This window comes from Corvus moneduloides, chromosome 5 (assembly GCF_009650955.1).
Source record: "Corvus moneduloides isolate bCorMon1 chromosome 5, bCorMon1.pri, whole genome shotgun sequence".
In the NCBI taxonomy this organism is placed as follows: domain Eukaryota; kingdom Metazoa; phylum Chordata; class Aves; order Passeriformes; family Corvidae; genus Corvus; species Corvus moneduloides.
The window spans coordinates 5,562,234-5,589,260 of record NC_045480.1 but is presented as its reverse complement, the minus strand read 5'-3'; the positions used below and the strand labels follow the sequence as shown (position 1 = coordinate 5,589,260).

Here is a 27,027-nt window from a genome sequence, read left to right as displayed (position 1 = left end):
ATCATCCCCGTGACAGGAATTCCAGAGTACCCGCAGACTCTTTATCTCAGGCACTTTCATGGCAGCTTCCTGGGATGTGGGAGTGTTACTGAGCCCATCAGCAAATCCCTGGGAAGATACCTTTAGATGATTTTAGGCTGTGGTAAGCTGGAAGCTGAAGTCTGGCATCCTAAAGCTCAGGATGGTGTATAAATCACCGGCTTTTCTGTTACCCAAGACTTTCTCAAACACTTCTTTATTATCTTCCTGAAGGATTTTAGCTTTTGTGAGACTAGGAACTGAAGAAAGAAAGCAATAATGGTCATGAATCTGACTAGAATAATTTTATTTTTTGTCTCAGTTCTTGAATTGCAAGTGTACTAAGGAAATATTTACATGAAATATAGAGCTGAAAAAACAGAACTTGCAGTAGTCTGTAACACGTCCTCAAAAAATCAACATGTTAAATGTGCTGTTTAACCAAAACAAGTGACAAAGATTTTTTTATTTTGATCCCTCAGCCATTTCCCTCAGAAAGAAAGCAAATCCCACTTTCCTTGCTGGGGCCACACTCCTGCAGAGATAGGTGGGTTGGGGGTAGCAGCAGAACCAGCCTAGTATGAGGTGAACAGTGAACCTTAGCCCCCTGTAAAAACCTCCAAAATAAGGCCCTTTAATCCATATTTAGCTTCTCAGTGCAGTCTTAATATTCCATTACATGAAACAATAAAAACCCCAGGAGAGAGGGTACCACAACAAGAGGATGTGTTGAGTGAGGATAATAATTTGTAAGGCATCGTGTAGCAAATTCCACCTTTGGCTGCATTTTGGGAGGAAATTGCTCACAGCCTTGAGCAGAGGTCCAGCTCAAGTCCTTATTTCTCATCAGCTTCTCACTGAGGCACATCAGCATCAGGATTGGCCTGGCTGTTGTGCCTGAACCCCGTCACTGGGAAGAGAGACGGCCTCTGGCCTTGGGCATTGACAGGAGAAGCTCAGGGTTTGGAAGGAGCTGTGCTTTCCCCTGTGGTTCACAGGGAAGTGCTGCTGCTTGTCTGTGTGTCTGTGCTCCCAAGATCTTGTCTCTTCAAATCTGGCAGAGTGGGTGAGGTGCAGTCACATTGTGGATAACGTAGGAGGTGGATTTCTGTGCTGATAGCTCCCGGGAGAAGATCCAGAAGCCAGAAGGTGCAGATGCTGATTTGTGTTAGTTTGGGGTCCTGGGTTTTGTGGGGGGCTTCCCGTTTGCAGGTCTGGAGAGAGAAGAGGGTTTGGTTTACTCAGATGGGACAGGAGCAAGAAGGCAATTAAGGCTCCTTGAGCCTTGGGCTGTAGCCAGGGACCTCCAAGAGGAGGCTGCAAAGTGTCCCTAAATCATCTTTGTGCAAGGGAAAGATCTGCCACCATTTCCAGTAGTGACAGGCACCAGAAGGATATTCTCAACATACACTGATGGTCAATTCTTTTATCAATTAAAAAGTAAAGTGGGCTTTTAAAATTTACCTCCGACTTCTGCATTCTCCTGCCCTGTCATTATACCTTTCTCCACATTCAGAAAGAAATGAAGAAAGAAGAGCTCAGGGTTTGCAGGGGTTTTTTTTGAGTTAGACAAGGTGTTTTCAATTCAGAGAGAGTTTTTCTTGTTGGAACGTGTTGCCTGCAGAGAAGTTTGAAAGGAGGCTTTCCAGAGAGTCAACATGCACACAGAATTATAGAAATGACTGGTGTCCATCGACGGAGAGTTTTATGCTGATCTAATGAGTTGGGGATTTGGCACCCATTTTCAGGGCAGATTAATTGGTGGTGGAAAATGAATCCTGCTGCTGCCAGCAAGGATTGCAGGCCAGATCCTGGGGTGCTCCTTAATGGAGTGAATTGCACTGTGAACTTCCAAAGAGCTTCCTTTCAATAAGCAGGAGCTGCTCAGAGCAGCAGGAATTTCGTCTCTAAACAAAAACTGAAATGTGCTACAATAGCTAAAGGCACAACTCTGTCAAGTTAGGGCTGCTGCAGGAGAGCCATCCTGAGGAGGTGATTTCCTGACACCCCTGTCTAATGACCACTGCATCAGGGCAACACTGGAGAGCTCTGCAGGGTGTTTTTCTCCCCACAGAGACAGATCATCCCTGCACAGAGCTGGCAACAGGGGTTGAGATAAATGAAGAATGCAAACACAGTCCTAAACAAGGCTGCACAAAGAGCTCTTCCTTATCATTTCTCCCCTGGAAAGGCAGGCGAGGATCAGGAGGGTGCTGGGTGTAATAAATATCCCCTATGAAAATGACAGTCTGTTCCCTTTCACAGAGAGGTAAAAAAAAATACAACCTGCCTTTAAAAGAAAAATAAATTTGTAGGGATCCATTTTCTGCTAATGTTGGGGAGAGGGGTTCTTTCTGAATGATTGTATTAATTTGGAGAAGTAAACAATTTCCTTTGTTACTGTGAAACCATGGATGTATAACAAGGACCAGGAATTTATCTGATTTAAAAGATGCTTTAACTGGCAAAGAATGAGGCTTCAGAGGTGTGAACGTGCTGTTCCAAAGTTTCTTGGCAACCCAGCTGTTCCAAGCACCAGCCCAGCCCTGGCTGCCCTTGAGCAGTAGTGGGGATTTCTCGGTGTCTCTCTTGCCACAAGCCCCAGGGTGCACAAGGCTTGCAAAAGTGTAGAAGTGGTTTCCTGCAGAGCAGGAGAGGTGAGAAACCAGCTGCAGGGAGGTCAATCTGCAGAAGCAAAATGTGTGTGGGCAAAGGCATTTCCTCTTCCAAAATGGGGAATTGCAATTCTCATGCTGATCTTGTTTTCCTGGTGACTCAGGGTGAGGGGTGGGCTGGGAGGCAGGAGGGAAAGCATAAAGAAAAGGTTCCTGTGTGCCCTAGAAACTGGGTTACCCCTCAATCTATTGCTGTCTGCACCAGTGTTTCTCAGGAGAGTCATGCCAGGCTGCAGCAGCCTCTCTGCTACTGTTCCTTGGTGCCTGTTGGGGAAACAGAGGCAGGAAGCCATGGTGCTGTTGGTCCAAAATGGTGCAGAGGGGGATTTGGGATCCAGGAACTCGCATGTAATCCATGGGGACATCTGAATGTGTAGTGATGAAATCACAGAACTGTTTTGGGGATGGGAAGGGATGAAATACAGTCCCCCTCAGGCTGAAGTTGGGAGTGGTGCATTGGGAGCACAGAAACGTGGATAATTATGAGAAGTGGGTGATGCACAAAGTTTTTGGGCTGCCACAAGCACCTCCTGTCTTTCTGTTTCATATCTGCTGCAGGGTTGGAGCTCAGTGATTTGAATTACTTAATAGATGAAAAAAAAAACCCACCTCCAAACAAACAAAAAGCCCCAAACAAAACCAAGAACAGAGCACAGGAGAAGCTTCTGTTCTGTTTTTGCCCTTAAGTCATTACTCAGGCCCCTCCCAACCACCTTCTATCAGATGAAGAATTTTTAGGTTGCCTTTTGACACCAGCCTCCTTTATCTCTTGAGGGTGAGATGTTGCCAAGTTGAACAGAAAAATGCCAATGCCTGTCACTCACCTCTTACACCTGCATCTTCGTCTTCTGGTTCCTAAAAAAAGAGAGAAAATGTTTTAGTTCAAAGGTACTAAGTCCCAACTCAGGAAAGAACCACTCCGGTGAGGCAGGGCTGGTGTTCCCCAGAAGCGGATATCTTTAAGACTAACAATGGATAAACCAAGCCTATTTTTGAGGAAATCCATGCCAGGGAATGGTGCTGCAGCTCATGTTACCCCAGTAATCCACTTAAATATTCTCGTGAATTCATCTTTAGGGTGGGTAGCAGCAGCAGGGTCAGCCTGGGAACACTGAGGGTGAATTATTTCTATTTGCTGTCTCTGGTGACTTTGGCACATTGCTGAAAATCCCTCAGCAGCAATTATTTCTACAGCAGGTGATGGCAATGAGGCCACATGGCATGCACCTAAGTTAATGATGCTGTTCCCTATCTTAGCCTCTGTGTTGTTCCTTTGGGGTGGATGCAGCAAAATAAAATGTCCAGCCATTAATTTCAGATCAAGGTAAAAATCCATCCTCAGGGGCTTGGTCTGAAGCTGAAATTGACTATAGCTGAGGTCTTTTCACTGATCATAATGTAATGAAGTTTCTCATCTGGTTCCAGCTTGAGCTGCTACTGGGACTCTCAGCATTTACTGGAGCGTATTTACCGAGTTAGGTCAGAATGTTTCAGGCTCTGGGACTTTAACCTCTGAGACACCCATTTGGTAGAGCCAAGACAGTTGATAGAGTAAATACTGTCTCTTCCTAATGTATGGTTTTTCCTTGAAGGTCTTTTCCAACATAAATAATTTCCTGACTCTATGATTCTAAATTGATAATTCTTTGTCATCTTAATCCTTCTGATGAGGATTAAAATACAGACACTGATTTTAGCAGTGGTCCTTCTCTTGCATTGACTGTGTTCTGGTTATCTGCTGCCTCCCAAAGCAGCCAGAACATCCATCTATCTCCCTGAGGGACAGGGATATGGTCTCAGGCCAGAGGTGCATTTGGAGGGGGTTGTGGTGAGCCTTACTTCGACACAGCACGATGGTGATCACCAGGGCGATGAGGAGCAGGAGGCAGGCACCTGCCAAGGGGACCCAGATGAAGATGTGACAGGAGAAATCCAGATCTTCCTGCGTTCTTCTGTCTGCAGGAATAGAGAGGAGGAAAGGTCCACCAGGTGCTCATGGCCGGTGTTACGGCCAGTTCTGGTGTAGTCATTCTCCTGGGGACTTGAGGGAGAATATGTGGGCAAAAGTTTTCTCGTCTCCTGCTGAGGCTAAAAGCAGCCCCAGCCCCCAAGGCTCTACCCTCCCTCCCCTGTTCCTGGTGTGCCCAGGCATGGGACATGCTCGTGCTTTTTACATCATCTTTAGCCTTTATTAGGTTGGATGAAATGCTGGAATTTAATCCTTGCATCTGTGATAAAGAAGCTCTGTGGATCTTCTCTCTCCCTCCCAATCCCAAAATGCCTGCAGGATCCCCCTTGGTGTTAGTGGAGCAGAGTCCAGCCCTTCCCCTCTCCCTCCCTCCATTCAGGTTACCTGGATCCGGAGTCTTGGGGTTGGAGTCCTCAGTTATGCCACGCTTGGGGATGGGTCCACGTGTGGTGGGTGCCACTGTCGTGGTGACTATAAGTGAAATGGATTAATTCAGAAGGTAGGGAAATACAATAAAACAGGTCTTTCCTGCCCTTCTGCTCTCCTAACCTTGCCAGGGCACAGGTGCTCCTGAGTTCAGCTCCAGGACAGCTTCATGGAGCCTGTTTTTCAGGGGAACTCCCCCAGGGAGGGTCTCCCAAGAGCCAGGAGGGAGCTGCAGCCTCCTTATTTCTCACTTTTTGACACCATGCTCAGAAAGCCTGAGCCCCTGAGCCTGGCAGTACTTTTGGGAGCTGTGTGTGCTGAGGAAGCAGGGGGTGGTGGTGGTGGACTTTGCTTTAGCCTTCTCCCTTCAGAGCCATGGGTGGCACGGGGCAGTGAGGATGGGGAGGCAATGCTGGGTCTGCCCAGTCATTGCCTTTGAGCAGGAGCAGTCCCAGGAACAGAGGTGGCAAGCAGGGAGCCTCTGGCAGGAGGATGAGTGGGTTGGTCACAGGATGCCTTGGGCAAGCAAGGAGGGAAATGGGGTTTGTGGGAGAGACAGCTGTGAAAAAGGGCATGGGCAGGAGGTGCTGGGCATTTTGTCAGGGCTGAGTGAGGTTGGGTGAAGGTGTTGCTGACCTGGAAGGAAGGCAGGCTGGCCAGGGCTGAAGAACAGCATCTGGTTGAAATTCATCATGCAGAAATAGTTCCCCTCGTCCTGCGGTGTGAAAGACTTCACTACCAACAGATAGATCGAGTTGTGTTTGCTCGCCTCAAAGCGAGGGGATGTTCTCTGATCCCTGCTGAATGTGGTCCGGGAAACAGAACTGATGAAGACGATGAAGTGAAGGGTCCCACTCTTGTCCTGGTGGATCCAGAATGCGCCACTGTTCTTGTCAGTCTGACACTCCAGCTCCAGCCTCTGTCCCACGCGGAGCTGGGTGATGTCCTTGGGAGACCTGACCTTCATCTCAAGTGACTGGCCATGGATCCCAGGGCAGCCTGCAGGAGAGAAATCCTTGCTGGAAGCTCTTGGGAAGACTAAAAGGGTTCTCTGAGGACACTTCCCTCCCCAGCCATGGGTTGGAGGTACAAATGCAGAGGGAAGACCGCGCTGTCTGGATGATGTGAAGGTTTTCTTGGAGTCCTTGCTGGGCTGGTGCAAGGAGGGTGCTCAGCAATCAGCCACCCGGGCTTTTATGGTGGGTGCTGCCCTTCCAGTGCCTTCTCAGGGACATTACCCCTTCCCTGCTTCTCCAAAGTGATAAGCTATACAAGCTCCCTATAAACTCTTAACTTATAAACCTCTTTTTTTCTGCCCTTCTCCCTCCCTTCCAGAGCCACTCATCCGAGCAGTCTCCCTTCCCAGGGCGGGTGGTGCTGCAGCCACCCCTCCGGCTGCCCTTTGCTGGCTGAGGTGATGCCACCTTTCCTTCCAAACCTACTGAGCACACCTCAAAGCCAGCCCTTTTGGTTTGATTTTCCCCCCCTTAACTATTTATCACATTTTATTGGATCCAGTGGAAGGGTTTTCCTTGCCCGTCCCGGTGGAGGGGCTGCACAACCCCGTGTTGGTACTCACAGAGTCCCAGAGTGAGCAGCAGGAGCAGGGCAGGAGACCTGTCCATCTTCTCCTGGGGTGTCTGCGCTTGGGGCTGGTGCAGTGCAGCTGAGATGATCTTTGTCCCTTCACTTGGGAGGCTGTGTCGCTTTTTGGGGAGGATGTGATGTCATCCGGACCCTCTTGGGTAAGGAGCTGATGCTCAGCATCTGTGGCATAACGAGGAAAAAAGTATTTCTGCAGAAATTAGTTTCTAGATCAGAATCTGGGTTCTTTTATCCTTATCAGTTCTTAATGGTGCCTCAAGGTTTTTCCTGGATGACTTCCCTAGAGATCCAGAGTGATGCCGCTCATGACTCATCAGCCTGCTGCCCCCAGCCCTCTGGGGGTCCACAGCAGCCCCAGCTCCACAGAAGTTATGGATGAGTCCCATGCTTTTGGTGCAGGCTGCACTTCGCTTTTCTTGGCAGGGATTCTGCCTCCTACCCTTGAGCACACTCAGGGGATCCCATGTGGATGGCAGAGCCCACACGATTTTGTTACCCGGCGAGACGCAGGTGTTTCATGGCATAGATCATACATATCATTTATCTCCAAGCACACGTGTTGCTGGCACACAGCTGGGTTCTTCAGGTGCTTGATTGTTCTGTTTGCAATTCTTCCTTGTTTAATTCTTCTTTGTAATTGCAAATCTCTTTGCACAAAGCAGGTGGTCTGCGAGCAGAAACCTCACAGGAGTGCCCAGTGTCCTGGGTGTGCTTTGCTTTTTGTTTGTTTTAACAGCTCATGGCTCTCTCACCACAGGTGCTTCCTCTCTGCCAAAAAAAGCCCCTTGTGTGCCTCAGTGGAGAGGGCCCTTGCTGCTGCCTCCAGGTGATCACTTGCACGTGGGGGTGAGTGATGCTTGCTGGAGCTTTGCACACACGGTAACACGGGTTTCAAAGCCTGCAAGGGGCTGGGCTGATTTCTTTCTTTCTTCCTGGCTTTCCTGTTGATCATTTTTCTATATGCATTTTTTTTTCCCTTTACCCTGTTGTAAAGAAAGCCCCTTTTTCCTGGGTCTATCAGAAACTAGGTGCTGCTGGGTTTAATGCTGTCTCTATTGGGGCTCAGAGCTGAATAACTGAAAATGATTTAGGAACTGAGTTTATTTCTCTGGGCTTCAGTGTGTGTTGGTGAGTGAAGAAAGCTTGTGTTAGGCCTGCTGAGATGTGTGAAATTCATGCTTTTGTTAGGCTGGGAGACTTGTGATGTCTATCTTAAATAGACCAAATAAAAGTAAAATGGAAGTGAATGTGCTGGCCAGTGAGGAGGGGTCAAAATATTTGTCAAATACAGGTTCTCACTCTGCTGTAGAGTGAGCAGGCAGTGCATGTCCTCAGAGATGTGGTGATGGATGTGCTGGGAGAACCTGTACAATTAAAGGATCATCCAGGAAGGGCTACTGCCTTTCTTAGTAGGGATATCCCACTTCTTTCTTGTTTCTGACAAATAGTAAATTTCGTTATGAATCAGTCCAGGGTACCAAACTGGTGCCCAGATATTCCTCTCCTCTGTGTAGGGGTGTCCTTGATCTTGGTCCTCTTTGCTCCCAGATGAAGCTGATTTCCAGGGAAGGCCACCTTATATATATATATCCTTTAAAGGCAAGGCAAAAGCTTCTTGTCAGCTGGGAGATACAGCTGCAAGAGGGCTGTCACACATCGCATTTTTACTGACTTCTGTGATAAGGTGCTGTGTAGCACAAAGCTATTTCTATTTTGCATATCAACAAAGAAGAAAAAATAAAGTTGCAGTAGCAATTACCTGATTAGGAAAATCTCCAGGACATAAGCAGGATCCCCACGAAAAAGCTCTGATTTAAAATCAACACTTGTATTAATAATTTAGAGTGGTTAATGTAAGTTTAACACTGATGACTAAAATTGGGAGGAGGTGTCTAATCAGATTAATTAGGGAATCGCCTTGCTTTTCATATGCTCTGGTTTGCCTGTTTGTCCTCTAGACAGTATTTTAAAATAGGCTGTCATTGTTTGACTGAGGACCTAAGCCAAATCAATGAACACTAGCATTAATAACATGTTTTATTAGTAATGTACTTAGTAATTTCTGTTGTAGTGTCACTGGTATAATATGACTAAGGAAGAAAAAATACTCAGACAACCAGTTAATTCTGCAGAGCATCTTACAAGAGAAATCAGGAGACCAGACAGGTTGTTTAGAAAGTAGGAGGTCATTTCTTTTTTCACCCAAACCTACATATAAGTTTAATTTTACTTACAGCTGAGGTTACAGGATGCTGATTGCTGGTGAACTCCAACCTAAGTTGCTTATGACTGAGGTTTATCTTTATGTATTAGGGCCAGCCTAGGTCTGTATTTAATTGATGTCAAATAATTAGTAGAAGACAGGAGCAGGGAGATAAGAGGAAAAATCATGCAGGGATGAGATAGAGTGACAAGGATCCACCTGTTTTTGATCAGGGCTTAGCGGGAGGTGAATTTAGGATTCATTTTCTCTGCTTTCTTACATCCATTTGACAGAGAAAGAATGGGAAATAAGAGAGACTTGAGGACCAGAGCTGGAGGACCTGCTGTGTTTTCAATATGTTTGATTTCTCAGTCATTTTGTGGAAAGATCTCAGGGACTTTTTCATGGGGCAAGAAGCTTTTCAGTTTCTCAGTGTCAGTCATAGCAGACGTTGCCTGGATGTCTCACAGTGTTGTGTGCTTGGAGCTCCTCTGGGGACAAGGGAGTCACTCTGCCATAGTCAGTGAACAAAACAGGAGCACCAGAATGACTGTGCTCCATCAGATCCGTTGTTGTGTTGCCCATGGTGTCCCCTGGTGCTCCAGAAGGACATCCCATTGCCAAGCAGGGATGCCACATTCCTGAGGATGAGCAGGAGCTGTTGCATCCCTGCGAGGGGTCAGTGATGGTAGCTCAGGAGTGACACCAGACTGTCTTTGCCACAGCACTGCTGACTCTTCCTGTTCTTAACCCTTGAAGGATTGCATTAAAACTTTCCATTCCACTTTCATGGGGAGGAATGGAAAGTTTTAATGAAGATTTCAAAATTTAGTCACAAATTACAAGCATTGTTTTTCAAACAGAGGGAAAAATACCATGTTGAGACTCCAGCACACAGCTTTTCCGGTGTGAAGTGAAGCTGTGGTTTATCAGCCACTTGCTGCCCCCCTTTTCTTTGCAAAGCTTCAGCACTTTAAGAGCTTTGCAGAATGTCAAATGCAACAGTCACCCACCAGGTACTCACGCTGTTTTTCCATTGTAGCCACGTGTTTCCAGTTTGGTGGCCAATACTGCCCACTCTTCTGGGTGCTCTCGGTGTGCACATCACATACCTCAAAATCCAGAATGCAAACCACAAACACTCCTGCACTCTCACCTCTCCTTGGTGCAGCCCTTTAACTCACCACAGGGCTGGAAATCTCCATAATCTCCACGCTTGTTGGCACCTCAGCTGAAAGTTTGATAGAAGACCTGGATGTGTTGTGAGTTTTCCTTGCAGAGCCTTCCCACAACTTCTCTCTTGATGCTACAGAGCTCATTTGTGCTGGCATTCAATAAATCAGCAATTTGTGATGGCTTCTTTTGGGGGCTGGTATCCATGTACTCTGCCAGTGCCCCAGCTGCAGTTAACAGTGGACAGGCTGGCTTTCTGCCACTCCAATCTAAATATCACTGATTCAGACCAGAATGAAAAAAGACCTAACATTTTCCTAATTGTATCTAGACTTAAGAAAAAGTAAATTATCTGCTTGGCTCCAGTGCATAATTTTTTTTTTTTTTTGTCTGAACAGTTCAAGTAGGTGAACTGGTCTCATTATCTCATTTCCCATTCCCACAATCAGATTTCTGTCGGGTTCAAGGCACTGTTTTATTGTTGTCCTCTGAGTTCAGCTCCCTTCCAGGGTCCCATAGCCTTGGTGTAATCCCCACAGCTGACTTCTTCTTCTGCCCACACCAATCCAGAGTCTTGCCATGTCTCCTTCTTTGCTGCACACTGACCTTCTTCCCCAAAGACGCTGGGCAGGAGATTCCTGGTGGAGATTCCTCAGGGAGTTTTTGGGTCCATCTGTGTAGTACAAAAGGACTTTCCCAGAGCAGGGTATTGCTGTGCACCTTTACTGTTAAAATCTTTGAGAGGGAACTAATTTCCATAGCAGGTTGCAGCTGATGGAATGGAGGAAGGGCTCCCATTTCTGTTCTCCATCTCTCCTGCTGGCAGAACTGGCAGGATGGAAACCCATGGCTTGCTGGAGACAACTTGCTTCATCCATTTTGTGGTCCTATTAATAGTGTTTACTGGTGTATACATCTTATTTGTTCTCAGTTTTGCATTTATTTGAAAGAAAACCCAACCCTCTCTGTTGAATTAGACCTGTAGGATGCAACCCTAAGCCACAACACCCTGATCAAAAGGGACAGGGCAGGAGGGATGGTGGCATCAAAAAGCAGCAGCTGGTTTAATGCTCTCCTGCCATCAACAAAACAAACTAGATTTGGTGCTGAGCTTCACTTTTAACAGCCTGATCCCCACCAGTACTGTGAAGAGAAGTGTGTGATTATTCTTTCCATGCCTGTTCTCCTACAGGCACCCCTCCCACCCTGTTTGTGAGTGTTGGACTCAGAGGTTAAATGGCAAATCATGTCTAAAATTCTGCAAACTTTATTTTAATGCACATTAATTTCTTTGCATTCATGTGTTGTAAATACAGAACTGCAGAAGGATTTTAGAGAGACTGGGCAATACAGGGGCAGGTGAAGTTTGGAGTGCGTGATTGTGAAGTGCTGTGTGGAAGGAAAACCAGTCCTGACTTGACTATAAAACTTGGGTTAGAACAGGTACTACCATTGCCCAGCAGGAAAAGCAAATGGTTGTCAGCAGGTAGGAAGGAAAGCAGGTGTAAAACAGAGAATAGAACAGAGAACAGCTTTGCCATTGTATGGTCCAGTGGTCCAGTCCATGGCCAAGGCGTGGTCCAATGCACTGTATAAATCCTGAATGCTGTGTGTTGGTCTGACCCCTCATCTCACACAGGGGACTCAAAAAAGAAGTAGTAGAACAAGAAAAGGTTCAGAGCAGGACAAAATGTAGGATCAGAGGCCTGGGATGGATTTTGTGTGGCAGGCTAGGACTCTTTACCCTGAAAACATGATTTGAGTGGGTATCCACTACAGGTCTCCAGAACTGTGAGTGGCTGGAAAGGAGCAAAGAGGGATTGATTATCCCCTGCCTTTTCCAATAGAGAAAGTAAGGGGCAGCAGATGATAGTGGGTGAGGCTGAACACAAAAGAAATTCACCCAGGGATGTCCCTGACAAAGGACACTGTGGACGCAGAGCCTGGACAAATGCTTGGAAGAGAAGTTCATTGTGGGTTACTCAATAGACAGCAACAGGCTCAGGAAATCTATTTAGTTAAAAATAGACTGAATATTAAGGGAGAGTGACACATATGATTTTCTTATCATTATTCCTTAGCCATCTGCTCATATCCAGTGTTGGAGACAGGATGGCTGTCTGGATGAACCTTTGCTCTGAACCAAACCAGTCATTTTTACATTCTTAAATGTGAGATTTAATTACAATGTGTCATTTTTAGGAAGCCATTTGTTACAAAACTCCACATCCATTTCCTCTGAAACACTATTAATTTTCCAATTATCTCATTTTTTAATGCTGGGCACTTTAATCTTCCTTAGCTGTTCACCCTGCACAAGGACATTTATCCAACAACAGATCCTGTGGTTTCTCACAGGAGAATATTTATCCCTCTTGGAAAAGGGATAATGGCCAGGAAAGATGTTTGACCCTGGTCAACTACCTCAGTTTATGTTCCAGCTTTGGGAAAGCAAGGAGTGACCCAGCTTTGGCGACCAGGGGAATTTACACAGAGGCAGCTTCCTTCCCCTGGCATCTCCTTGGGGATGTCACCTTGGGCTCTGCACAGTGGGGTGTGACCCATGTTTGTAATTGTATCAAAATTATCCTGGCTATGGCAGTGATAGGTGTCAGATTAAAATGAAAGGACCTGAGGAAATGCATCTGTTTTGTAATGGCTGTTCCACCACTGCTCTGACTCATTTCCTTCTGCATCCAGATGACTTGAGACATGTATTTTAATAACAGGAATGTCATTTGCAGCTCATTGCTCAGGGCAGGAATGTACAATCCCAGCCCCCAGGAGTATTTTGTGTCAATTTTTTTTAAGTGAACAATAGGAAATATCCCAGTTTAATTTTGCATTCAGTGTTGATGTTAAGGCGTAATGTTTTGGAGCCCCATAGCTGGGTGTCAGTGCAGCCCAGCACCTCTCCCTAAGACATCAATCAGTGAGTTTACCTTGTGCTTGTGCTGGATGATTGCACTTGGACTTTGTTGAAGAATGGCAGCAGTTCTTCTGTGACCCTGCCTGTAAGCCAGGAGTCCCCAGAGCTCAACATCTCCTCCCTGGTGTGCCTGAAGAGGGGTCATATATTGTTAGGACAAGGGGAAATGGCCTCAGGTTGAGCCAAGGGAGGTTCACTTTGATATTAGGAAAAATTTCTTCATCGAAGGAGTGGCTAAGAATTGGAACAGACTGCCCAGGGCAGTGGTGGAGTCACCATCAGTGGTAGTGCTCTAAAAACAAGCAGACATTGCACTTTGGCATTGAGGTATTTGGTCTAAGGTTGGACTTGATGATCTTGGAGGTCAAATGATTCTCTGATTCTATGCTATGATGGGACTCAGCTGTGGCGCTGCCATGGGCTGTGCTGCCAGGTGGAAGAGCAGCGCTCACCCAGCTCCTCCGAGGGTGCTGTGCCTGTTCCCAGAGGCAGCTGCCCAACATCACAGTTCTGTGCTGCATTTCATGCTGCCTGCACAGCCCACAGCCCTGGCTCTCCGTGCTGGGAGGGCGCAGCAGGATGTGTGGTGGGTGAGATCACATGTGTATCTCTGGGGACAGATATGTCTCTTAAGCCACAGCCCTCATCCCTGCTCAGCCTTGCGGGGAGGGAGGGTGGCTGCACACCAGATTTTGGTGCCCGACCTCCTGGCTGGATGCTTTAACCACCAGCAGAGAAGAGGAGTAGAAAACCCAGCGTGGCTTGCAGCTGGGGCAGGGTAAGGCTGGCTCTGAGCTCGCAGCGTGGAGGAAGGGGTGGGACGGGGCAAGGGCTGGCAGCAGCACAATGCCTGTGGTGGTTCTCACCAGCCTGTGGGCTCAGCATAGACTCACAGAATTTTTTAGGTTGGAGAAGATCTTCAAAATCATCGAGTCCAACCCTTAACCCAGCACTGCCAAGGCCACCACTAAACCTTGTCCCCAGGTGGCACATCTGCATGTCTTTTAAACCCCTCCAGGGATGGTGACTCCACCACTGCCCTGGGCAGCCTGGGCCAGTGCCCGACAACCCTTTCCATGAAGAAATTTTTCCTAGCCTCTCATCTAAACCTCACTTGGCACAACTTCAGGCCATTTCCTTTTGTCATCACTTTACTTTGGAGGTGTCCATTGCTCCCACTGCTCTACAGAGGGCAATCCGGAATTTTCTGGCGTTTCCCAGCAAAGCTCAAGCCCTTGAAAAACTCAGTATTGCAAAACTTCTCCAGATTTTTGCAGGATTGAGTTTTCTGCTGCCTGATGCAGAGGCTCAGCCTAGGGCAAGACAGAATTTAGCCCTGACTCATTGCTGGAGCCTAAAAGCCAAGGAGACAAACTCAGAGGTGCCTGTGTCAACCTGGCTGCCTGAGAGCCCCCACCAATCCCAGGAGCTTTTGGGAGAGGATGGAGAGGGCTTTGCCAGCTGAACAAATTTCCTTTTCACATTGACTTCCAGCTGAGTGATTCATCTCAGGGGTTTGGGGGTTTTGTGTTAAATGAACTAAATAATTTTGCTGTGTGAGATCCCTGTTGCAGCCCCACTTAGGTATGCTGTACCTGGCTGAGAAAACATTCTGAGCTGATGTCATCACTGGGATTTTTTTTGGAGTGTTTCATACATGGTTTTAATTTATTAACTAGATCAGGAAGTGTAAATAGCAATAATGATACTCTCTCTCTTAAAAGTGTCATGCAGCCCCCTTTCATGCACATGTGTAGCTTAAAGGCTGAATGAGAAGTTGAATTTAATAGAAAACCACAGATGCCTAAGGGAGGAATGTTAAGGCTCCTGTCATCTTGCAAACATTTAAAGCTTGGGTGAGTTTTGCTTCATGTGTAAGAGCCACTGGTGTATGAACTCAAATTAACCTTTCTCATAGCAAGGCAGTAGAGGAGCAAAATAAATACCTTATATAAATTTATTTTTGACTTGGTCCAATATGTGTTCCACTTAAATGAATGCTGGAATAACAAATATTTGTTTATAATCCCACAGAAGCTGCAGATCTCACCCTGAATGCACTCACTATGGATTTATTGATAGCAAAAGTATTGGTTATTTCAGCAAATAATACATAATTTCATAACCGGAAATTATATTAAAATATAATTAGAATAATATTGAAAAAAACCAATTTCTGGTTTATATGAACCAGAAATTTAACACATTGCTATTTTTGGCTTATTGAACAAAATGCAGTGAAGTCTATTGTAATAAGGGCAAGAAGTATTTATGCTGCTTGGAGGTAGTTTCTTTTTCCCTAGTGGATTTTTTTGGGATTTCCTTGCAGCTTCTGGGACACATCTGATTTTATACAGTGAGAGAAAAAGACATTTAGAAATTCCTGTTTGACAGATCTGATCTGAATGCTTAGAAGTCCTGCTGTGAATCCATTTCTCCTGCCAGCTACTTTAATAAGTAGCTACAGTGCATGGAACTGTTCTGGGTGAGGATAAATCTGAAGGAATTTAAACAGCACCCGTGGGTAATGTACCTCCTTTCTTTTTGCACAGATTTCAAGTCTAATCATTTAATAGAGGTGTTATTCAGCCTTTCTCCATTATTATGCCTTGCTCAGCAGTTTATGACTGAAAAATTATTTTTTTATGTATTAGGAGCTTTAAACTCAGAGATAACTTTACTCTCTTGTCAATAGCTTGCTTTCAATTGAACGTTTTCAACTGCACCTGATTTGATTTACTTTTTTGTAAAAGAAAAACCACAGACCATCTGCATAAAAATGGCAGGGCATCTTAAAAGAATAAAGAAAAATGGCAGAGCATTTTAAAAGAATAAAGAAAAATTGAGCACTTTCAATATTAGGTTGACAACTGAGATATTCTGTAAAGACTGGCAATTTTTGAAAATGCATTTACAGAACTTTAACAAAACCATGAAGACTATTTACTGCAATGCCTGAAATACCTGTGGTTTTGCTCTGTATCTACGCCCTTTGAATATTTTAATGCTTTTGAGGTCTGCACTCTTTGTTGAGTGAATAACTGGATTTTTTTTCTAGTATAGAATGTGTATTCTATATATTCTTTATATACAGTCTATATATTCTATATAGAACATATGTGGGATGTGTTCTATATAGAATATATATTATATATATTCTATAAAATATAAGAGAAATAATAATAACAACAGCAACAGACTATTGCAACGTGATTTTTGATTTCTTTTACAATTCCTTGCCCAACATAGTTGAAGTTTTGTTCTTGAACCCATACATCTGCAAAACCCTCCTTGTCCTATGCAAAAGCCTTTTTTCTTTGCCCAAGTTTTGTAATCCTTTTGTCATTTAAGCTGAAATCCTTCATTTACTGCTGAAGTGCAGTTTTGTGGTTATATATAAAATCCCATTACTTTGCCTTCTAGGCTTGGATGTTCCTTGCTGCAGGAAGGATGGTGACAGTGGAAGACAGGAGAAGGCTGATCCATCCTTGAAGGAACCAAGGAATAAATTCAGGACCCTCATGTGCCAGCACATCGTGGCTGGAGTGACACTGTGATGGACAGTGCTGTCACCTGTACCTCTCTCTCCATGGATCCAGGGATCATGCTTCTAGCAGAGATGCACAGAAACATTTTCCCACTAATTTTCAAGCTGGAAAAGACACACCACAACTTATCATGGCATCCATGATCCTTGGCTGGCATCATCATTGTGCTCTCAGCATAAAAGTTGCAGATATCAGGGGACTGGGATAATTTTCTCAGCATCTTTTTATTAGTGTTTCTGTTTCTTGCTTTTTTATGCTCTGGGAAAAAAAGCCTATGAAATGGGAGGTGATTTTTTTCCATCAGCTCTCGTAGTTGTGAAACCTGCTGATAAAATCTCTGCCAGGTTTACTGTCTAAAACACTCTATTGATGATTATAGAAATTTCTATTATTTTTTCATAATTTCTACTGGAAAACTGCCCAAACCTGTGTTTCAACAGGCTAGACAACATCTTTGGCTGCTGCCGTCCTCTCCTGTTTTCACTGCACACAGGTGATGTGGAGTCTGGGTGGTTTTTGGTTTGGGTTTTTTTTCCAAATTACAAAGGAAAAGTGTAGGAATTGGGGAATTCAGACATTGAGCAAATTCTTTGCTGTGGGTGGGCAGAGAGCTGAGGGATAAATCCCTATCCTTTGTGCTTGTGATATTGGAGTTGGGCTAAGTGGCTGAAGTCTTCCAAGACCAGATGGTGCTGTCTCGGGGAGGGGTTCAGTGAAGGTCAGACTCTGTGAGGATGTCCTGAGTGTGGAGAAGGAGGAAGAGCAGTGGACCAGGCAGGGTTATCTCTGAGGCCACTCACCTTCCTGTGGGAGAGGAGGATTGGTCTGTGCAGCCTGTATTTGCTGCCCAGCCCCAGCCCTGGCTGCTTGGCCATGGGAGATCATCTCCTGTGCTGGCTGGGAGGTGGGAGAGCTGAACAAGGTATGGACATTAAGGTCAGGACACCTCAAGTGTGGGAAAGGGAGTTGGGATTTCAAAAGTAGTTGCAGGCAGAGGGAAAATCCCTGTTTTTTAAAGAATAAACCCTTGCCCGTGGGAAGCTTCAAAGGGGTTTTCTTACAGCTGTCCTGAAAAATGTACATATCATAAAAACCATCTGCTGCTGGGGCAAAGCTCTGCTCATTACTTGCAGGGTAGGAAAATGATGGATTTAGTTCATTGGAGCTCTCACAGAGGATAAATTGTGGTGTATGGGAATCAGAGATGCTCAGAATCCCCTCCCTGCAGCACCTGTGGTGGGATAGGGGGTTGTGCTGGTGCCCCCACAGTCATAAGCTGAGTGGCCTGAGAGCTTGGGTGAGTGTCACAGCCTGGGAAAGCTGGCTCAGCACGATCCACGGCCGGCTCTATCACTGCATCATTTAGGGGAAGCACCCACAGCTGGGCTTGAGACCAAGCACTCTGAAAAAATCAGTATTAGAGTGGAAAGTGGCAGCTCCCTGCGGCTGGGAGGGGAGGGAGGGGAAGGCCAGAGTGATGCTGCTCTGCCACTGTGATGCTTTGCACCCACAAACTCGTCCCAAGACTGTGTTAGCCCCAACACTGAGGACTCTAGACCAGCTTCCCCTTGTCCTCCCTGTAGCTGGCACAGTGCTAGTGCCTGTGGTTGAGCAGATGTGGGGCTAGGGGTGCATCTGTGGGTGAGTGCTCGCTGCTTGTGCTCAGCAGGATGCCGAATTTCCAGCCCCAGCTCTGCCATGGAGCCCTGGGCAGAAGCTGAGCCTTGGTACCATCCCTGGGGAGACCTTCCCTGCTCCTGGCATCACTGAGGGCTCTGCACACAGGGGTGTCACTGATGGCTCAGCACATGGGGATATCACTTGGGGCTCAGCACACAGGGGTGTCACTTGGGGCTCAGCACATGGGGATATCACTTGGGGCTCAGCACATAGGGGTGTCACTTGGGGCTCAGCACACCCAGGCATCGCCCAGGGCAGTTCCTGCTGGCCATGCTGTGCTGCTGGGCTCAGGGCCAGCCCCTGGGGGCCTCTGTTTGCTCTCAGAGGTGGTGTTGACTTTCAGGCTGTGCCAGGTGTTTGGCCTTGTGTGCATGGCTTTGTCTGGCTTTCCTCTCCCACTCCTGGCTGTTTGCAGTCTCCCATGGGAGAAGACATCCTCCCAGATCTGCTCTTCCCTGCAGCTTTTGCTCTGCTTTAACTCTTTCTTGGTTGGAGGCCATGGTTCCTTGTTCACCATGCAACTGTGTTCCTTACTGAGCAGGACCAAAAGACACCAGCCTGCAGAACAAATAACTGAGTGATATATTCACTTTTGGTATTGAACAAACCTGCACAGGGTCTTTACAAGCTGCCTCTGCCCCATCCTTGCTGGTTGCTCTCAAAGTGTTCGTTACCAAAGTTTTATCAACCAGTATTAATAGGAGCAAAAAAAAAAGCGCACCTTTGTGCTGTCTTACAGATGAACACAGAGCCAAGGAGCTCACAGCTCTCCAGCCCATCTGAATCCCTTTGGTACAGCAGCCCTCTTCCCCCTGTGCAATCCCAGCCATGGCATTCTCCCTCCTCAGTGTCCTTTGAGAAGTGCTCAGGATGCTGCAGAATCCAGCCTGGTCCTTCTGCCAGCTGTTGCGTCAAGGAAAAATATTAAAGTCGTGGTCTGTCACAGGAAAGAAATGTCTGTTTTGTGGTACAAGCCCACGTCTGTTCCCTGCAATGTCGTTCCTGTGTCCTGTCCAGGCAGTTCTCAGCATTGTGCAGGGGAGGGTCTGTGGTTTCTCCCTGCCTGTCCGAGGCAGGGGGGCCGGTGGGATTTACTGGGATTTACTGCCTATGGATGCGAAGCCACAGCCTCCGCCGCAGACCTGGGAAGAGACAGTGTCCATCAGTCCCAGGACCCTCCCAGGTCACCATCCTGCTCCTGGGCTGTCCCAGGGCCTGGCACCCCTCAGGATGCTGGCAGGATACTCACGGTAGAGGCGGTGGGCAGTGGGGACCAGGCCCAGCAGGAGGAGCAGGACACCAGTGACCAGCGGGATCCAGACCAGGGGACTGCAGGGACCTGGAGAGAGAAGAGGACTCCTGGTACCACCCTGCCCTGGCAGCTTTGGGGGATGGAGTGTGGGGTGGGGAAGGGAGAAAAGCAAGGCAGGTACTCAAAGGGGCAGTGGAGGATGTGACCATCCCCCTGGGGTATCCTTTGAAGGATGCATTACAGAATCACAGGGTAAGTAAGGCTGGAAAGGACCACGGTGGGTTATCTGGTCCAACCTCCCTGCTCAAGCAGGGTCACCCCAGAGCACATGGCACGGGACTGTGTCCAGATGGCCTTTGAATATTTTCAGTAAGGGAGACTCCACAGCCTCTCTGGTCAACCTGTTTCAGTGCTCAATCACCCTCACAGTATAAAAAGCATTGCAGGGAGCTTAGCTCTTGAGGTCACAATAACCTAAACTGAAATACATCCTGGCCCCTAAACCCGTGTACATCCCAGGGAATCCCTCCTACAGGCAGAAGTCAGTTCTGTCCAGAGCAGTGGGTCTATCTGCCCCCAGACACCCACTCCTGCAGGGTGACAGTGTGGTTGTCCCCACCCCAGGACAAACTCCAACTGAGCCCTGGAGGCCCCAAGAGCCCAGCAAAACCCCTTTTTTCAGGCAGCCTGAGCTGAGCCAGTGCCATACCTTTCCTGCTGGCAGCTTTGCTTTTGGTTATCCACGGCACAGGCTTTTTGGAGACTGGTGTCTGTGTGGTCTTTGGAGGCAGAGGCAAAGCATCAACTGGGGATAAGGAGAAAAAGAGGGTGGTCAGTGTGGCTCTGAGTGCAGCAGAGATCTCCAACAGCAGGCAAGAAGGGCTGGAAAGTTTGGCCCTTAGAACAAACCCCATCCACTGAACCCTGCAAAGGGCTGTGTCACCCCGAGGGGTGGGAGCTTGACCTGAGCCTCTTGGTGGCCACAGAAGTTACCAAGAGCTTTTAAAAGTGTTAATAAACCAATTTACCAGGTAAAGAAGGGGAGAAGGCTAAGGCAGGGAAAAACCCCAAACTTGCTGGAGTGACATTTGCTGCCAAGCATCATCTCATCAGCATTGCACAAAATCATAGCTAGCAAGAGATTTCAGTAGCACTGGGAGGTTTTAAGGGATTCCTGCATCTTTTCCTTATTCAGATTGCTCTAATCTTTGCTCAGCATTTGATTATTTTTCTTTCTGATAAAATGAAGGCAGGATTTATTATGGTGTTCTGAGTAACAGTAGAGGACATTAATTTCTCAGTAAAGTTGGCCAGGAAAATATCCCAGTAATGTCATTAAATATCTGCGTGTCTGACTGCTCAAACCACACTCATTCAAAATTTTAGGTGATTCAAAACGACTTTTTATTCTCTTTCTACCCAGAATATAACTTCCTAGAGAAATTACCATTCTTTTACATGAAAAGATGAGACATCAGGACCCTGGGATTTATCTGGACAACCTCTCCCTTACATTATAATAGGCTTAAAGAAAAGAAACTTACAGGCATTTTGTTTTATCATGAGAATTAAAAGGAAAAAAAGAAAATATCCAGCAAAGCCTGAGTCCTCCCAGAGCACCTGCTGCTGTTTACTTTTTAATTGGTGTCCTTGATCAAGCTGAATTTCAAGCTTGTTTTTCACACTTTGCACAGAGATATGAGCCCAGTTGTTAAAAAACAGTTCTCCTTTATCTTAAGCCAGCTTTTTTCTGAGCCTGAAAGAATCCAAAAGGGATTTCTCATCCAGTTCAAGGTACAGAGTGTATTTGCAAAAAAACCCAGGAAAATTGGGACACTGGGTCTGCTTTAGAGTCAGAAGCTGTAGCAGCATTTTGGTTAAATAAGTTATTTGTATTTTAGCTAAATAAGTTATTTGTCTCCCTAAAAGTCTGCAAAAATAAAGGCTGAATCCTACTTCAAACACATTAATTTTTCTGCATCAACTCCTGCTCTGTGCTCAAAGGGAAAATGGGCTGAAAAGAGTTTCTCTATGACTTAGATGTCTGTAAAGCCTCTCTACCCCAATGCCACCTGCAGAAAGCTCTGGTTTCTGTTTGGAGCTCCTCAGGGATAGTGGGTTGTAAGCTTTGAGGAATAAATCCCATTTCAGTATTTCTTGTGAAGGATGGTCTTGAAAGCTGCCATCAGACCCACCCCAGAGATGTGAGGGGTGATGGTCTCTGGCCTCAATGCTGCTCTTGTCACTTGGAGTGAGAGTAAGGAAGAATTATGGCATGGAAGGACCCGTGAGCTGAGCAGGGCACACATCCAGCCTCTCACCCAAAGTACAGCAGGGCATGAGAAAAACACAGGGCATGGCAATATCAGGTGCTCCCATGGAAATCCGAAAGCACTAGGACCACTGCTGTGCTCAAGGCATGCCCACAGCAGAGCAACTGCTACCACTGACTATCACACGCAGCTGGCCTAAGATTTAGCTATTTGCTGTATTTTCTGCTTTGCCCTGTCTCATAGATCTCTTCAGAAAAACCCCAGAGCCACAACCTTGCATCTCAAAATTGGGAAGAAGCTACCAACACTCATCACCCCTTACCCAGGGGACCTTATCACAGCCTGCTGGTGGCACATTTTGGAACCCCTGGGGTGCTGCTTACCCACACTGAGCCGTGTCCCGCTGCCCAGGAGGAGCTGGGAGGACTGGGAGACGGAGCAGTAGTAGGTGCCATTGTCCGAGGGATGGAGGTGGCTGATGTGCAGGCTGTAGGAGCTGTGGGACCTCTCCTCATGGACTCTAAACTTGTCCTGGCTCACGTTTGTGCCATATGTGGCTTTGCCCAGTGTGTTGGAAAATACCAAGAACTCGAAATGTTGCCTCTCCTGGCTCCAGCGGTACCAGTACACCCCGGTATGCTCCTTCTTCAGCTCACAGAGGATTGTGGTTTTATTGTTGGTTTGGGTTAAAATATGCTCTGGAGTTTGGGTTAAAAGTAGATTTGCATAAAAACCTAAGGAAAAAAGACACAGGAATATATAGTTATTATTTTAATTTCATTATTTTTCTTCCATGCTAAGTACAGATTTTCTTTATGGACTTAATAAAATCACGTAGACACACAGATGAGGCAGGTCACACAAGCAAGAAACAGGAGCATTTTTATCAGGATGCTCCCATATTCCCTCAGAGGCCTTTTGGGTTCCTCAGCTATTTTTTGGTCAAGCCAAATTATACAGATGGAGTTTTCTCTGTAAACACTCATCTAGGGAGAAAGCTCACTGGCAGGGAAGGGGATGGAGGGATGGTTTTGAGGGTGTCCTCAGGGCAGTATGTGCAGGGAAGAGCATTCCTGCCTGCTCCTGTGGATGCCCCTCTCCGCCCTCCTTACCTTTCTCATTTTTCAGACATTTCACCTCTCTTTCAAGATATTTTTTTTGCACCTCTTAACTGATTTGCCAGGTTCTTCTTCTAACAGATGCAACACTGATAAACATCTCAGGGACAGAAAAAGAGACCAAAAAATGTGCAAAACATCTCAAAATGAGCCAATTTTATATCAGCTTTCAGACAATAATATTTTTCAAAGGAATTTTGAGACATGGGGAAGGAGAGGGAGTGAGGGGCAGCGGTGGGGTTCAAAGCTTTGGTTTGGTGTCGCATCGCCCTGTTTGGGCTTTGCAGCTTTTGTGGAAATTATCTAAGCCTTGTTTGGCCCAGGCAGATGTGAGGGGTGTCTGTGTGAGCGAGGATGTGTCCTTGTGGAAAGGATAACAGGTAACTTGTGATCCTTTCTGTTCAGCAAACAGTCCTGCAAATCTGCAGATAGTCCGAGACCGAGTGAAAAACAGCCCTCTGAAGATAAGGAGGCTCCCGCTTCCCCCGTCTCTTTCCCAGGCACATTTTAAAGCTGTGCAAAAAGCTCAATAATACATGTTTCTCGTCTTTTTTTTTACCTTGAAATGTTCCTTTTCTTTCAAAATCCCCAAGTTGCTTAGAGCAGTTTTTGCAGCCCTGTGCAGCCCTGCAAACCCAGTGGGGTGGGGATGGGCTGGCTTGACCCAAGAACACCTAAAGCTATCGGTGTGGCACGAGGTCCTGATGTCTCCCATGTTCCCAATGGGACAGGCAGAGGAGAGGGCTCTGGTGACTGACAGGGGTCCAGAGCCTTCCTCTGCCCCTCCTCCAATGACCCCATCACTGCCAGCGCTGCAGAGCATTAACATTGCAATGCCAAAACTCAAGTGTTGCACAGCAGCTGCAGCATTTCGCCACATTCTCTGGCTCTGTGATAACGTCAGTGTCTCCTTACTACTAAAATACATAATTTTCAGGTTTTAGAACATAATTGTCTTAAAGTTGGCTCTGTCAAATACCCATGTGTTTTTTTAGGGGATGAAATGTATGTGTCCATGGTGCATGGGAGCTTCCTTGAGTGCCCTGAGGTCTGGCTCTGCTGGGCATGGGAAGCATAACTCTCCATGAAAAACTTTTCCTTCAGCTGTTGGAGACACTATTAGATAAGTCAAAAAGGATGAGAAGGGATCCTGGAAAATCTCAGCTCAGTGCCAGTGGTCAAGCCAGGGGTGAGCTGGGATGGAGACAGAGCAGAAAAACTCATCCTCAGTCATACCTTCAACCCCAAAACCTCCCAGTTCCCTTTCCTGGTGTATATTCAAGGGGGCCACGGGGAATCATGGTGCTTGGCCAGACCAGCCTGCAGCACCTTAAAAATGGTCCCTCTTCCTTTTGCAGGTGCAAAGCAAACTCTCTCTTATTGAAGTTTTCTCAGCGGGCTGCCGTACAGATCTATAGGATATCAGTACTTGTAAGGCAGAATGGTTCAATAACGCACCAGTTCCAGCTGTGGCCCTTGGAAAGTACTCAGTCTTTGGATGATTTAGAAAATTTGATGGGGTGTTTATCATCTTTGTGTTACACAGGCAGCATAGAGAGGAGCTACTTTAACTTCTCCATCAGCAGCTTCCTACAGTCCATCTGCACTGAGGGTGCAGTAAAAACTCTGTGGTGTCTATACCATTACGTATTGAAATATGAATGGAATACAGAATGGAATAGAACAGAATGGAATAGACTATTTCAGTTGGAAGGGGCCCATAGCAACCAACTGGTGCCACTTCCTGACCAGTTCAGGGCTGACCAAAAGCTAAAGCATGTTATTAAAAGCATGATCCAAAATTATTGGAAATAGGTAATATCCTGTAGATCTATACTATGATGATATATTTAACCTTCCATCATCCAGATGCTGTGCAATGCATCCCACGTGCTGGAGTGGGGTGGAGGAGAGGCTGCAGCACTATTTTAGGTGCCCTCAACCCTTGAGAGATGTGTCCCTCTTACCTGGGATCTGGAGGCAGATGCAGAGATGGAGCCACGGCTGGGCCATGGTGGCAGACTCCGTGATGGAGGGGTTTTGTGCCAGCTCCCCCTTTCCACTCAGTGTCACCTCTTGGTGGCAGGGCTGGCTTCACCTCAGGAAGTCCTTGCCCCTCTCTGTGAAGATCTGTCACCAGCAGCTGCCAAAGAGCCTCTGCCACAGCAGCACGTGGAGCCTCAGCCTGGCAGCTTCTTCTGCGCTGAGCCCCAAACCCAAGAGTGCGTTAGGGACAGAGCCCTATGCTCCTTTCCAGCACTTCACAGGGCACCCTTAAATCCCCTCAAGAAAAATAAAACCAAGAAAAGTCACTGAATTTTTAATAATGATTTCTTCATATTTCACCATCAAGTTATTCCTCCTTTTAATCTACTTCTATCCTATCAAAAAATTAGAAATGTAGGACCATGGCCTTAAAGATAAAAGCAGGAAAGAATTAATTTCGGCTGTTTCTTTCCCTGTTGAAATAAAAAAGCTTTCAAAACAAGGAAAAGATGCGATTTGATCCGTGGGGTTGTTTTCTTCAGCAGAATTTATAGCAGGAGGTGTTTTTCTCTGGAGAATGCTGAACACTAGACCAACCCAACATAAAGTAGAGACGTGAGGCATCACAGAAAACTTTGAAGTCAAGAGCAAGAAACCGCAACAAATTTGTGGCCGAAAAACCGCAAAAATGAGGAAATTCTGCTGGGGCTTCCCACCTCGCAGCATGTGCTGCTTTGGTAGCTGTGACAGCACACAGCTCATAGGCAGAAATATTTAAATGATGAAATATCAGAATGACTTTGAAATGTCTGTGAGGAAGAGGTTTGAAGCACTTGGGGTTTAGGATTCAAAGACAAGTACACGACGTGAAATTACAGAGATGAACTGGTGTCAGCAGCCTTCAATATTTTCAAGTTTGGGAAAAAAATAGAAATGATTTATTATTTTTATTTATTTGCTGCCCTCTTGGCTGCCAAGTAAGATTCAGTTTTCTTTTATGGCACCCTCATGCAGATACTTGTGGTCCTTACAATGCCCCAGCATCTCCCCAGCAAGGGTAGTCTCATGTGGGGGCACTGAGAAGCCTCCCTCAGGGTTGAGCTGGCAGATGAATAGGAAAAACAATATTGAATCTCGTAGACTGTAGGTTTTTGGTCCATTTTGTACCAGATTTTTCCATGCTGCTGTAACACATCCTCTTCCCATTTCTGTTTAAATTAATTTCTTGCTTGAAGCAGGCTGCTAGCTGCAAAAGCCTTGCCACAAAGGCTTCATCTGCTAAAATCTAGGGTGGGCTGAATTGCTTCTTAACTCTCTCCTGGCAGGAGAAGGCAATTTTAGTGTTTTCAAACCCACTTCAGTGCTTTTAAGCTCTCGTTTTCAAAGCTGAGCCCTCAATGTGGGGTGCAGCAACACTTGCCTCTGCCATCCTCACCTCCTGCCCTTTTGTTTCACATCACTCCAGACTTGGGCCTCCCCAAAATGAGGTGAAACACTTCTTTTTTTTTGAGGTGGAGGGGCAAGGAATGCTTGACATGAGAAATGCCACTGCGAGTGTATTTTCCCTTTGTCCCTGTGGTGAAGACTGTGAGCTGAGCCCAACATCCCCAGCTACTGCAATGGCTGTGTCCCTCTTTTCCCACTGCTGCTGTCACCTGGAGCAACTTCTGGCTTCCTGTGCAGGACAAGAATTTGTCCCAGAGGTGGCTTTTGCCATCATTACAACCTTGGATGTGGGGATGTTACACTGGGATGATTCCCACAGGACATTATAGCAGCTTTAGAGGAAGAAAAAGGAATATGTGCAGTGTAAAAGCATAATGTACTGGAACATGGATTAAATGTAATTTTTTTTGAAACTGCTGTTTATACACAGTGGAACTGTTTACCAGTGGCCAAGCTGTTCTCAGGACTGGCTGTTGCTCCTAAGAGAAAACATTTTGGAGGAGGGATACCTTTGTCTGGCAGCATATCGCCGACAAAAATCAAAGCACTGTGCGAAGGTGCAGGAGACAGCTGCTGTTTATAACATCCCCACATTGTTTGGGGCTGATGTCCTGGGAAGAAAAAAGGGGAGGAAAGAAGACTGTAAGATGAACTTCTGTGTTCACACAAGCAAGATTTGTTGGTGACCTTGCTGGGGAACAGCAGCTCCTAATCACGAGTGTTTGG

The 27,027-nt window shown here is 46.4% G+C and overlaps 2 protein-coding genes and 1 long non-coding RNA gene across 4 annotated transcripts; 1 reads left to right on the top strand and 2 right to left on the bottom strand.

Annotated features, from left to right (window-relative positions):
- Window positions 1-308: 308 nt before the first annotated feature.
- Window positions 309-6,771, bottom strand: LOC116443778 (T-cell surface glycoprotein CD8 alpha chain-like). The gene is made up of 6 exons (XM_032108342.1): window positions 6,668-6,771; window positions 5,725-6,087; window positions 5,047-5,133; window positions 4,533-4,649; window positions 3,518-3,548; window positions 309-1,232 (listed from the first exon to the last, which is right to left on the bottom strand). The coding sequence occupies exons 1-6, from the start codon at window positions 6,711-6,713 to the stop codon at window positions 1,187-1,189; spliced, it is 690 nt and encodes a 229-aa protein (XP_031964233.1). The 5' UTR covers window positions 6,714-6,771; the 3' UTR covers window positions 309-1,186.
- A 1,706-nt stretch (window positions 6,772-8,477) lies between these two features.
- On the top strand, window positions 8,478-21,433 carry LOC116443781. Its single transcript, XR_004240050.1, has 2 exons — window positions 8,478-13,776; window positions 16,422-21,433. It is a non-coding gene; the product is annotated as an uncharacterized LOC116443781 (long non-coding RNA).
- On the bottom strand, window positions 18,795-25,157 carry CD8B (CD8b molecule). 2 transcript variants are annotated; one of them, XM_032108345.1, is made up of 5 exons: window positions 24,837-25,157; window positions 22,135-22,485; window positions 20,188-20,283; window positions 19,476-19,565; window positions 18,795-19,368 (listed from the first exon to the last, which is right to left on the bottom strand). In XM_032108345.1, the coding sequence occupies exons 1-5, from the start codon at window positions 24,880-24,882 to the stop codon at window positions 19,328-19,330; spliced, it is 624 nt and encodes a 207-aa protein (XP_031964236.1). In that variant the 5' UTR covers window positions 24,883-25,157; the 3' UTR covers window positions 18,795-19,327. The 2 variants fall into 2 exon arrangements, with proteins under 2 accessions (XP_031964236.1, XP_031964235.1); XM_032108344.1 differs by lacking the exon at window positions 18,795-19,368 and having other exon boundaries at window positions 19,411-19,565.
- Window positions 25,158-27,027: the final 1,870 nt, after the last annotated feature.